The 12229-nt window shown below is 43.3% G+C and overlaps 1 protein-coding gene across 3 annotated transcripts; it reads right to left on the reverse strand.

The window, feature by feature from the left end:
• Positions 1-2428: 2428 nt before the first annotated feature.
• Positions 2429-12110, reverse strand: RAB20 (RAB20, member RAS oncogene family). 3 transcript variants are annotated; one of them, XM_042447012.1, is made up of 3 exons: positions 11842-12104; positions 9628-9733; positions 3079-3214 (listed from the first exon to the last, which is right to left on the reverse strand). In XM_042447012.1, exons 1-3 carry the CDS (start codon positions 12008-12010, stop codon positions 3208-3210), a joined length of 282 nt encoding a protein of 93 aa, XP_042302946.1. In that variant the 5' UTR covers positions 12011-12104; the 3' UTR covers positions 3079-3207. The 3 variants fall into 3 exon arrangements, with proteins under 3 accessions (XP_042302944.1, XP_042302946.1, XP_042302945.1); XM_042447011.1 differs by lacking the exon at positions 3079-3214 and adding an exon at positions 7331-8099 and having other exon boundaries at positions 11842-12110; XM_042447010.1 differs by lacking the exon at positions 9628-9733 and having other exon boundaries at positions 2429-3214; positions 11842-12070.
• Between the last annotated feature and the right edge of the window lie 119 nt (positions 12111-12229).

A 12229-nucleotide genomic window follows, 5' to 3' on the forward strand; every position in this document is an offset into this window, starting at 1 on the left:
TTTTAATTAAGTGTGTTTTTAAACTGCATTTTTTCCAGTATTTCTTTTAATTAAGTGTGTTTTTAAACTGCATTTTTTCCAGTATTTCTTTTAATTAAGAGTGTTTTTAAACTGCATTTTTTCCAGTATTTCTTTTAATTAAGTGTGTTTTTAAAGTGCATTTTTCCAGTATTTCTTTTGTGTTTTTAAAGTGCATTTTTTCCAGTATTTCTTTTAATTGTTTTTAAAGTGCATTTTTTCCAGTATTTCTTTTAATTAAGTGTGTTTTTAAACTGCATTTTTCCCAGTATTTATTTTAATTGTGTTTTTAAACTGCATTTTTTCTAGTATTCTGCTTTAACAATGATAGTGGTTTCGGCCGTCCCCTTCGGCCGAAAGGGCCCTTTGGAGTCCGTTCGGCCGAAGGAAGGGGCTGAGGAGGAGAGGACAGGCACACACCTCCTCCTCCCCGCGGGGCTTTGGCAGCCCTGTGGTGTCCTTCGGAGGACATCTCAGGCCTGGCGAAGCCCCGAGGAAAGGAGCAGGGGCCGCGTGCCTGTTGCTTCAGCCCTTCACAGGCCCTTACTGGTTCCCAGCTGTCTCTGAGAGGCAGCTGGGGCCAAGGAAGGGCAGGAGGAGCAGGCGCGCGCCTGTCACCCCCTCTCCCAACCCCCCCCCCCTTCTAGCTGTCTCTCAGACAGCTGGAGGTTGGGAAAGGGAGCAGAGAAAACCCCGCCCCCGGAGGGTGGCAGCTCCACCCCCGGCACACGGCCCCGCCCCCGGAGGGTGGAAGCTCCCCTCCCCGGCTTCGACCCCCCCAGTTGTCTGAGGGACAGCAACCCGGCCCCCGGCTCAAAAAGGTTGCCTACCCCTGCCCTAGACAGTAGCAACATAGTATTTCTGCAGCAACCTCTCAACACTCAGTGCAGATTATGAACTTTAAAAATGTATATTTGGTTTGCTGGCAGGGACAGGTGTGCTTGTCTCTTTTCAGCTGCAGAGTAAGCATTCAAATATACAAATCACTAAGCCTTTCACAATCAAGATAATTCCAAATCTACTCCTTATATGAACAGGTAAGATTTTACTATAAAAAGATCTATGTGGGACTGGGACTTTTGCATGTTCCCCCCATCCCTCAGAGTCTCTTTCACATCAATGTCCTGGGCATTCCTATAATTTATTCCAGCTGTCAGCCATATTCCAGATCTTAACCCTGTTGTTGTAATACTAATCAAAATCTTAATTTGCTCCAGTCTTGGAAACCTTTTAGCACTGATGCTCAGTCCTAAGCAAATCTAGTAATAGTGATGTGTCCCTGGGTATGTACAGAATGTATTTCCCACACCAATATATGTATGGGATTTAAGCCTAAAACAGAAGGCATGTCTTTCATTAGTAAGAACTTTGTGACAGCAAGAGTGGTTTGACAGTGGAATGGATTGCTACAGAAGGTGGTGCATCCTCTGCACTGTATATTTTTTAACTGGATGAAGATATCCACCTCTTGGGGTGCTTTGGCTGTGAATTCCCTGCCTCTCCAGAAGCTGGAAAATATTACCTTCTGGATCTCTTCCAGTGCTAGAATTCAGGTATGCTTTATGCCAACCATATCTCATTCTGGAAATTACTGTTTACAAAATTTATCACTTTGCTATATAAAAGCAACTATAGTAATTAAATAAGAAAGTAACAAGAAGCCAATGGAACAGATTAAAGCTCAACAAGTTCCAGACAGCTCTACAAATTTTCTTCACTTTACATCCATTCTTTGGTCATAGAGGTATCACAGAATCGAGTTGGAAGAGAACCCCAAGGGCCATCCAGTCCAACCCCCCACCATGCAGGAACATAGAATCAAAGCACTCCCAACAGATGGCCATCCAGCCTCTGTTAAAAACCTTCAAAGAAGAAGACTCCATTCTCCAAGGGAGTGTGTTCCACTGTCGAACAGCTCTTAGGAAGTTCCTCCTAATGTTGAGGTGGAATCTCCTTTCCTGTAGCTTCCGTCCCCTGCTCTGGGCTCTATTCTCTGCAGCAGCAGAAAACAAGCTTGTTCCAGCCTCAATGCAACACCTCTTCAAATACTTAAACAGGGCTGTCCTATCACCTCTTAACCTTCTCTTCTCCAATAGGCTTTACAATACATTGTATATCTAACAAATGTATTTCCAGTTGGGATAATAGTGGATGAGATGCTTAGTGCTTTTACAATAATATTCCATCTGCTTTATCTTACTGAAGTTCAGGGGAACATACCAGTGTACAGTAGGAATGATACTAGCCTGAGACAAATGACCTTTTGTTGTGGAGACATACTATGTGTACAAAACAGTTACTGTACACTAGGCTCTTTCCAGAAAATGATTAACTCTTCATTGCTATAAAAACAAATGGGGAAATAGCAATATGTTATTACTAAATACTGAATGTGCACATGAAGAGCAAGTTGGCAGAGAAGAAATACACCTTTAATGAGGAGAAATAACAATGATTCAGAAATCTTAAGGCACCATCTATGGAAGATTTACTTAAAAATCATCTTCTATATCATTGTTACTTGAAGCCTTTGCCTCCATCAAACCTCATAGATCTGTTTTGCAAAAAAATAGTTTGTCTGATTGATCTTGATATTCTTGCACTGAAGCCTCTTTAATGATTATACTCTTCAAAATAGTGTGGACCAATTACATTCATTTTTTTTATCTGCAGCAGAGAAACTGTGTGTTTTTTGTCATCTTGTAACTATTTAAATCTACAGTTTGTGGCAAACCTTCAGCCTTCTGCTGCAAAATTAGTGGCACCACCATCTCAAATACAGTTTCGAAGAGGCAATCTACATTATAGCCTGTTTTTGCACTGGTTTCAAAGCACATTTTTTCTGCTGCTGGGACATTCTTTTCATCCAACATTTTATATTTCAATATCTTCTTATAAAGTGCGACGGCATCATCTACATGGACTTGTTTTTTCATCTTGGTAGAAATTAAACTGTTGTTAGGTTTCTCAGACTGATTGTTATGTTCTGCTTCATGGAGAAAGGCACAATCATCAGTGAGGTCGACTTTGTTCCCAACAATTGCAAAGATGCAGTCTGTACTGGCAGTGTCTGTTAATGCAAGGAATCTATCCTCAAGTTCCACCATGCTCTGCATGTTGGTGACATCATAGGTGAGAATAACAGCTGCTGCTCCTCGGCAGTACATTGACCCAAGGCCATGAAACTGTTCACGACCTAGAAGAGAGGAATGGAAAAAGATACATGGGACACAGACTTCACATTTTGAAAATGACTGATGCAAAAAAACAAAAAAACAAAACTTTGGTGCAATCAGACAGCTTACATTTAATTCTATAGTGTCTTGAAAGGATCACAGAAGGAGGCTATGGAAAGGACATCCAACCATAATCCATATATTTCAGTGTTTTTCAAGTGATATGATGCAGAAGTAATTCTGCCACCCTGAAAATCCCAAGGACTGACACCATATTTCTGCCTACTGGCTACAACTGTTTCTTTTCTGGAAACTTGCCAATGACCAGCACCAGTCCAGGGACTACCACTTTGAGTAGCTCTGATGATTGGGCTAGAATCCATGGGAACAAAAAAAGACAAATACCAAGATGATCAAAAGATGGTCTGTTTGTTAGCTGAAAAGCCCGATACATTTCAATCTACATGTACTCTTAAAGCCTTGGGGGGGGGGGATAAAATAATAGAATCATAGAGTTGGAAGAAACCACAAGGGCCATCCAGTCCAACCCCCTGCCATGCAAGAATTCAAAATCATAGCACCCCGACAGATGGCCATCTAGCCTCTGTTTAAAAACCTCCAAAGCAGGAGACTCCACTACATTCTGAGGGAGTGCATTCCACTCTCAAACAGCTCTTACTGTCAGGAAGTTCTTCATAATGTTTAGGTTTCTTTTTAGGATCTCTTTTCCTGTAGCTTGCATCCATTGTTGCGGGTCCTGTTCTCTGAAGCAGCAGAAAACAAGCTTGCTCCACCCTCAATATGACACTCCTTCAAATATTTATGCAAATCATACAAGGACAACACATAAATACATGACATCACATCAGTATTCTGTCTGTACATTAACCAAAGATTGGGCATTCCCAATTAAAATCAAAACCTCTGAGCCAGGAATTCTAAAATCATTTTGGAGGCCTAGAGGAAGCCTGGACAACACCAAAACATAGGCCAACACATAGGGCTTTCCAATTAAAATAGACAAATAATCATTAGAGCATCTTGAGACCTTTATCTTGTTTCTCCTGTGGATTTCACTGTATGCTCCTCAGTTTTTGCTGCTTTTTAAAGATAATTTTCCACCACCCCTGAGAAGGGAGGCTACACCTTAGCTCTCCAAGTGACCCAGAGGAAGCACAGACCATTCTCTGCCAACTCACGGGATTTTTAGTCTGAATCTGTTAGCCATGCTGCTTTCTTCCTCCTTACCCCCTCCCCCCGCAGAAGAAATCACTTGATGATCAGTGGTAAATTTTACACTGGACTGAACTTGGCAGAGAGAGGGAGGGAGGGAGGGGCCCCATGTAACTGGATTTTGGAAATAATAGGCAGATAACAGAGTATAAGTAGTTGTCTGGCAAATCTGTACATTGAGCCTCTCTATCTAAAAATCTTGAGTTTGGCAAGGCAAACAAACTGCCTACATGGTACCCCTACTGAGGCCTTCCAAAGCTTTGCACCTTTGGGTAGGACATACAGAGCTGGGCCATAGGAGTTTATCACATGGGAGGAATTTCTCTTAATTTCGAATGAAAAGAAAGTGGGGCCAGAATGCATTCACGTGAATTCACTAATTCAGCGAATTTACGTGAATTCGAATTGCATTCGAACTGACTTCCAATTGCCCGAAAATAGCTTGCCATTGCCCCAAATTGCATGTGATCACCTCTCACCCAATAATTTGAAACCCCATGATTGTGTTCGGACTGACTTCCCATTGCCCGAAATTGTGTGTGGTAGTCTGTCACACAATAACGTTAAACTCCATGATTGCATTCGGATTGCCATTGGATTATACTTCCAATTTCCCTTGTCTGATAACGTCCATAGTAACTTTTCTGAAACAGAAACCAGTTCTTCCATCCCCACTGTTCATATTTGGTCCTGAAAGGCACTCCCCCAAATCCACTGGGATTGCCTCTGCCATCCAATAAGTAATTAAGGCCAATTTCAAGTAAACACTCTCCTAATTAGAAGTAGGTCTCTCAAGAGAGTTCTTAAATCAGCCTTCTTTGCATTACAAAAGCAAGATCTATGTAACTCTTCTCCCCAAAGAAAGGGGGCTAGGTCCCCCATAGGATAGGCTTTTGTGGTCTCAGAACAGAGTTAGCCTCAAGCCAGTTGGAGAAAAAAAATCACAAGAGCTGCTGGTCTTAGTGGCTCACCAGAACTATGCCACCTTTTATGAATACTGTGAACATCAGCTCACAGAACCTGCTCCAGGGTCTGCCCAGTGAGAGGGGGCTTTTCCTTTTTCAGTAAAAATGCCTTTAACTTTGGGGGGTGTTGGGACAAAAATTGGCAGCACTCACTGCAGTTGCACTGCAGTTGCCCACTTGTGGCTTAGAACATACGAATTTGGCCTGACCATAATTTGGGAGAGGTCTAATTTGGGAGAGGCGGGGTGGACAATTTGTGATCCTAAAGCGTTGCCTCACAATATTTCACCATTATCTATGTTGGCTAGGGCTAATAGAATTGCAATCCATCAACATCTGAAGGGAGACAAGTTCACCACCCCTAGTTTATTGTGTGCCTTCAAGTTGTTCCCAACTTATGATGACCCTAATGTGAACATCATGTAGATGGTGTAAAAGAAGAAGTTACAAGTGGGAAGACAAGGACACAGAAAGGGGGAACTAAAACTAAGGCAAAGTTGCATGAAGCCCTGTGCATCAGGAAGCTGGGAAACATCCAGATTTGTACGAACAAGCAGACAACTAAGAGATGTGCCAATCTTGTGGTTCAGATGGGTTCATGTGACATCATGTGGATTTTATATGATGATGTTAACCAGTTGTTAACAGTCTGCAAGTAGTCTTTTTTTCTCATGTTGCTTTCCTAGGTACAGCTTTTTCCTCTCAGTAACTTCATGTTATTGTTACTGTTTTACAGGGACTGTTAGTTAAAAAAATAATCAGTTAATCAGTTTTGCTTTTGAATTATTTTTTGCAGTTTTGGCAATAACTGTCTCACAGCCTCTTCCACATGTCTGGATTTGAATCACTAGATTCTTCTGCTGATGGCACACAGAGTCCAGAATACATTTTAGTTTCATCCTATCCCAGAGGGTTGACATTAAAGATGGCCAAAGTGTTTACAAGCTGATGCTCTTGTATATATACAGACAGGATCAGCTGGTTTAAACCAGTTTGGTTTACCATGGCTTAAACCAAATAACTTTTTTAAAAAAATACTCCCAGTTTTTAAAATTTCTTCTTCTTCTTCTTCTTCTTCAGTCTGGCTATTACTATACTAATAGAACTGTACTGTTCTAACACTGTAACTGGAACAACAGCAACTGTTTAAATTTAAATATTTTAACTTAAATAGTTTATTGGCAGTTGTTTATTGTTAGAGCAGTATTCAGTGTCAATTGCTTCTTTTTGATCATTTTATTTTATAGTGCCCGAAATGCCATTCAGAAACAAATCCTTCAATTAACATAAGTTCAACCAAATCAACTTGCTTTGAAAAGAGTACTTTTTAGTCCTATATTAGTCCTATATAAAAGAGATGATAACATGAAGGACACATGGAATGAACAGTCATATGAAGATGAACCCCAAATTCTAAAAAGCGAGGTGAAGGCTATAATAAGAGAAATGGCAAAAAAACAAGTCTCCAGGAACAGATCATATTCTAATCGAACTGCTGCAATCCACATTGATAGGGCCAACTTTGGTGTTAACCAACATATGTCAACAGATACGGAAAACAAAACAATGGCCAATAGATTGGAAATGATCAATATACATCTCCATCCACAAAAAAGGAGACACAAGAGACTGCAGCAACTATAGGACCATAGCACTAATCTCCTGCGCAAGCAAAATTATGCTGAAAATTCTGCAATATAGACTCCAACTGTACATGGAGAGAGAAATCCCAGAGGTTCAAGCGGGGTTCAGGAAAGGAAGAGGCACTAGGAACCATATTGCAACATAGGATGGCTAATGCAGCACACCAAGGAATTTCAAAAGAAAATCAGCATGTGATTTATAGACTATAGCAAAGCCTTTGACTACATAGATCATGAAAGGCTACAGAACGCCCTTAAAGACATGGGAGTACCAATACATCTGATAGTCCTGATAAGCAATCTGTGCTCAGGATAAGAGGCTACTGTCAGAACAGAATACAGACAAACAGAATGGTTCCCAACCGGAAAAGGGGTCAGACAAAGCTGCATCTTATCACCCTACCTGTGATACCTATCAATTTATACGCAGAACACATTGTAAGAAAAGCAGGTTTGGACACAGAAGAGAGAGGAGTGAAAATAGAAGGAAGGAATATAAACAATCTGAGATATGCTGATGACACCATAATACTAGCAGAAAATCTCACAGACCTCGAACAAATACTAAGGGAGGTCAAGGAAGAAAGTGCTTACTGTTGAATATAAAGAAAATAAAAATAATGACCATGGAGAACTTACAGCGCAGTATTAAGTGTACTACCAGGTACATGGATGTATAGGACAACTGTTCAAATTAATTCTTTTAAAAGTATTTAGGTGTGGAAACTGGAGACACCTTCACCAAGCCTTTTGTGAGTCCAATATATCACAGTCTGTGAACACACCCTGGTATCATTTGTCCAGCTGGCTTTGCCAATCATTCATCCTTCCCAAAGTGGAAAGAGACTGGGTGAGCTGGTTGACCCCTCATGAAGCACAGCTCTTCTGTTATGTCCAATCACCAGCTGGATGTAGAGGTACCCATTCCCTCTCCTCCCCTCGCTACCCTTGGGCTTCCCAAATGAAAGGATGAGTAGCACAAGGATTGTGTTATCTTGTTGTTATCTCTGAGCAATAGCTGGAGAAAGCATCAGGGATGTCACTGACGTTTATGAGAAGACATGCTAAAAATGAACAAAGAGAAACAAGTTTCAGTGTTACTTGGTTTTCTCTTTATCGCCTTTGTTAAAAATAATATCAGATTCACATCTTCTCCAGTGTCACATCTGCATATTTGGAAAAATGCGTTAAGTGAGCAGATCCAATCTATTGAACTATGCAACCTCTGTCTGAATTGTAATTCAGGTCTGACTCATTTAACAACTGCACGTATAAAACTTACATTGTACTGTATAAATTACAAAACTGTATCAACTGCGTAAACTGTACTATAAAACTGTACAAGAGTCATAAAACTTTCAAAATAGAGTGTTGTTTGAAAGAAATATTATACATGAGATATGGTATTGTAGTATGTTCTGAGGTCTCCCTGACCCTCTAGAGGGCATTTTGGGACATTTTGAGGACATTTTGATTGTGTGTTCCTGCATGGCAGGTGGGCTTTTCCGCTCCCCCCCTTCAACCTGGGATGAGTGTGAACATCAAAGAAATAAATCGGTTCCAAACTGGTTTATTTCTGTACTGTGGACAGCCTCTAGGATTCTAACTGTATGTCTTGCTGTCTGCCTTCAAGTAATTGCAGTCTTATGGGGCAAACCTATCATTGGGTTTTCTTGGCAAGATTTGTTCAGAGGGGGTTTGCCTTTGCCTGAGTTTCTCTGAGGCTGAGAGAGTCTGGCTTGCCCAAGGTTACGCAATGGATTTCCATGGTCCAGCAGGGATTCAAACCCTGGTTTCACTCAAACCACTACCCCACCCTGGCACTCACAGCTGAGTGTGGGCAGTCCTTTCAAATCTTCTCAACAGACTGGTCCCAAATTGGAAGGAGCCCCCCACCCTTCCAGGATATGCTGTTGCAGTTCTGAACACAGTCATCCCCCTTCTTCCTCCCCAGCCCCACACAACCACACAGCCCTCCTGGAGGCTTCCTTCCCAGAACTTTCTAACATGGAGGGGGCTTCAGTGTTCCCAGCCACAGAGTCCTCGGAGCTTGCAAAAGAAGCACCATGGCTGGCCACCCACCCAACCCTCCTTGCTTGGTGTTTTTCGGGGTGTAAGGTGGGGTATCCCCCTGAACTTAGGCCCCACTTCCCGCCTCCATGCTATGGAATGTTTTGAATTGTAGTTCTGGGAGACCTTCTATCACAGATGCCTCTAGGGCCACAGCAAACTGCACTTTCCAGAATTCCACAGCATGGAGCCATTGCAATTAAAGTGGTGTCAAACCAGATTATTTCTGCAGTGCAGATGCAGCCCAAGACTCTCCCTGGTTTTGCTGTGAACGACCACTGCCCCATGGAAAGGAGCACTTTCTCTGTCCTGGAAAGGGCCTGGAGCCTGAGCCCAGAATGGCGAAGGAGCCACTCTGGCACCTGAAACACTTTGGCAGGATGAGATCAGGCATCCTCCTCCTTTTCCCAGGACATGTCCTACATTTCAGCCTTCTGTCCCGGAGGAATTCCAAAATGTCCTCCATTTGGAGCAGGTCTCAGATGCCTGGATTTACAGTATATTTATGTTTTGAGCTTTTACTTTTGTAATGTCCTCTGTTGTTCTTGCATGTCCTCCATTTCATGAACTGGAACAGGAGTTGGATCCAGAGTGGTCACAGGTCCCAGCCACCAAGGAAGACCAGACACTGCAAAAAGGAGGATGGTCAAGACAAAAATGGAGGACCTGACAAAAGCAAAAGCTCCAAATATTCTTATTAATATTAAATTCACGCTTCTTAGGTTCAAAATGGAGGACATTCTGGAATCCCTCCTGGATAGAAGTCAAAGCTAAAACACTCATAGAAATATTAAATTCATACTTCTTAGTCTTAGTCATGCTCAAAATAGAGGGCCTATTAGAATTCCTCCTGGGCAGAAGGCTGAAATGGAGGAGATGTCCTGGGAAAGGAGGAGGATCTCTGGTCTCCCTGTCAACTACTCTTACCATATAACACTGAGAACTTGGCAAGACCCATGCTCAACAATGGCTCCTTTTCATCCTGGAGAGAAGTGACCAGTGGGGTCCCACAGGGCTCTGTTCTGGGCCCAGAGCCATTCAACATCTTTATCAATGACCTGGATGACAGAATTGGGAGCATACTTATCAAATTTGCAGATGACACCAAATTAGGAGGAATAGCTAATACTCCAGAGGACAGGATCAACATTCAAAATGATCTGAATAGACTAGAAAGCTGGGCCACAGCTAACAAAATGAAATTCAACACAGAGAAATGTAAGGTACTGCACTTAGTGCGGCAAAATGAAATGCACAGATATAGGATGGGGGACACCTGGCTGAATGAAACTACATCTGAAAGGGATCTAGGAGTCCAAGTAGACCACAAGTTGAACATGAGTCAACAGTGCGATGCGGCAGCTAACAAGGCCAATGCGATTTTAGGCTGCATCAATAGAAGTATCGTATCTAGATCTAGGGAAGTAATAGTGCCACTCTATTCTGCTCTGGTCAGGCCCCACCTGGAATATTGTGTCCAGTTCTGGGCACCACAATTTAAGAAGGATATTGAGAAACTGGAGCGTGTCCAAAGGAGGGCGACTAAAATGGTGATGGGTCTGGAAAGCATGTCCTATGAGGAACGACTCAGGGAGCTGGGGATGTTTAGCCTGGAGAAGAGAAGGTTAAGAGGTGATATGATAGCCTTGGACCTGGAACAATGGATGCAAGCTAGAGGAAAAGAGATTCCACCTCAACATTAGGAGGAACTTCCTGACAATAAAGGGCTGTCCGACAGTGGAACACACTCCTTCTTTGGAGGTCTTTAAACAGAGGCTGGATGGCCATATGTCAGGGATGCTTTGATTGAGATTTCCTGCATGGCAGAATGAGGTTGGACCGGATGGCCCTTGGGGTCTCTTCCAACTCTATGATTCTATGATTCTAAGACATGTCAGTAGGGTGTTGCAACAGTCCTCACCGCAAAGGAGGATGGCGAGGCACCACAAAATGCAAGGCCTTCAAGAAAAAGACAGGACATTAAAAAAAAAAACACTCAAAGATACAGATAAGTTCTGCTTCGTTCTGCTCAGAATGGAGGACATTTTGGAATTCTTCCTTGTGGACTGATGGTTAGGCAATGTAGGACAGTAAAGGAAAATGCAGGACGTGACCAAATAACACTAGAAACACTCAAACGCGAATGCAAATGTAAACCCATGCTTCTGTATCCTGCTCTAAAGGAAGGGCCTGTTGGAGTTCCTCCTGGACAGAAGGAGGAAATGGAGGACAGTCCTGGGAAAGGAGGACTTTAGTCCAGGAAAGCTCCTCCTTCCACCTTCTTTCTTCCAGTCAGTCTCAAAGGAGCTACAATCAGGATCTCTCTACAGACTGAGCCTACAGAGGAACACGGCTATATCTTTTAATAACAACAACAACAACAACAACAATATGCATCTGAGGAAGTAGACCTTAGTCTAGGAAAGCTCCTGCTGCCCCTTCTTTCTCTCAGTGAGTCTCAAAGGGGCTGCAAGGTCTCTTACAGACTGATTCCACAGACTGACAGGGCTGTATCTTATAATAATAATAATAATAATAATAATATAAAATCTGGATTTGAGGAAGTAGAGTTCAGGGACTCTGCTGCTGTTGCCAACTTCCTTCCGTCCATTGCGCCTGAAAGGGGCTGCAAGGTCTCTCTCCCCCTTCCTCCTACCCTTAAGAAGGAGGACACCATGCCTAACCCTGGAGGAAGCCCTAGGAAGGGCCAGGGCCAGGGCCAGGGCCAGGGCTGACCTGCGGTGTCCCAGACGGAGAGGTTGTGGGCGCCCCACTGCTTGAGGTAGAAGGCGCCGCCGACGGTGCTGACGGTATCGGCGAAGCGGCGCTCCATATAGCGGTGGAGCAGCGAGGTCTTGCCCACGTTCATGTCCCCCAGCAGCACCACCTTCCCGTCGGGCTTCATGGCGGGACAGGCCCAGGCCTCCTCCTCCTCCTCCTCCTCCTCCTCCAAGGCTCTCTCTCTCTCTCTCTCTCTCTCTCTCTGGGCGGCAGGAGCCCTCAGGAAACTTCGCTGGTGGGCGGCGCTCAAGGGAGGAGGAAGGAAGGGCCCAGGACAAACTCCTTCTTGAGGGTTATGGATGGGACTCTGAGGGGGCTGAGCTCTTCCCCTCCCTCAGAGAGA

Source organism: Sceloporus undulatus, chromosome 1 (genome assembly GCF_019175285.1).
Source record: "Sceloporus undulatus isolate JIND9_A2432 ecotype Alabama chromosome 1, SceUnd_v1.1, whole genome shotgun sequence".
In the NCBI taxonomy this organism is placed as follows: domain Eukaryota; kingdom Metazoa; phylum Chordata; class Lepidosauria; order Squamata; family Phrynosomatidae; genus Sceloporus; species Sceloporus undulatus.

Bases quoted from the DNA above. Each gene is read 5' to 3' on its own strand.
- RAB20 (XM_042447010.1), bottom strand. From the start codon at position 12,010: ATGAAGCCCGACGGGAAGGTGGTGCTGCTGGGGGACATGAACGTGGGC. The intron at 3,215-11,841 runs GTCAGCCCTGGC...CCTCTCTTCTAG, and splicing joins CTCCGTCTGGGACACCGCAG to GTCGTGAACAGTTTCATGGC.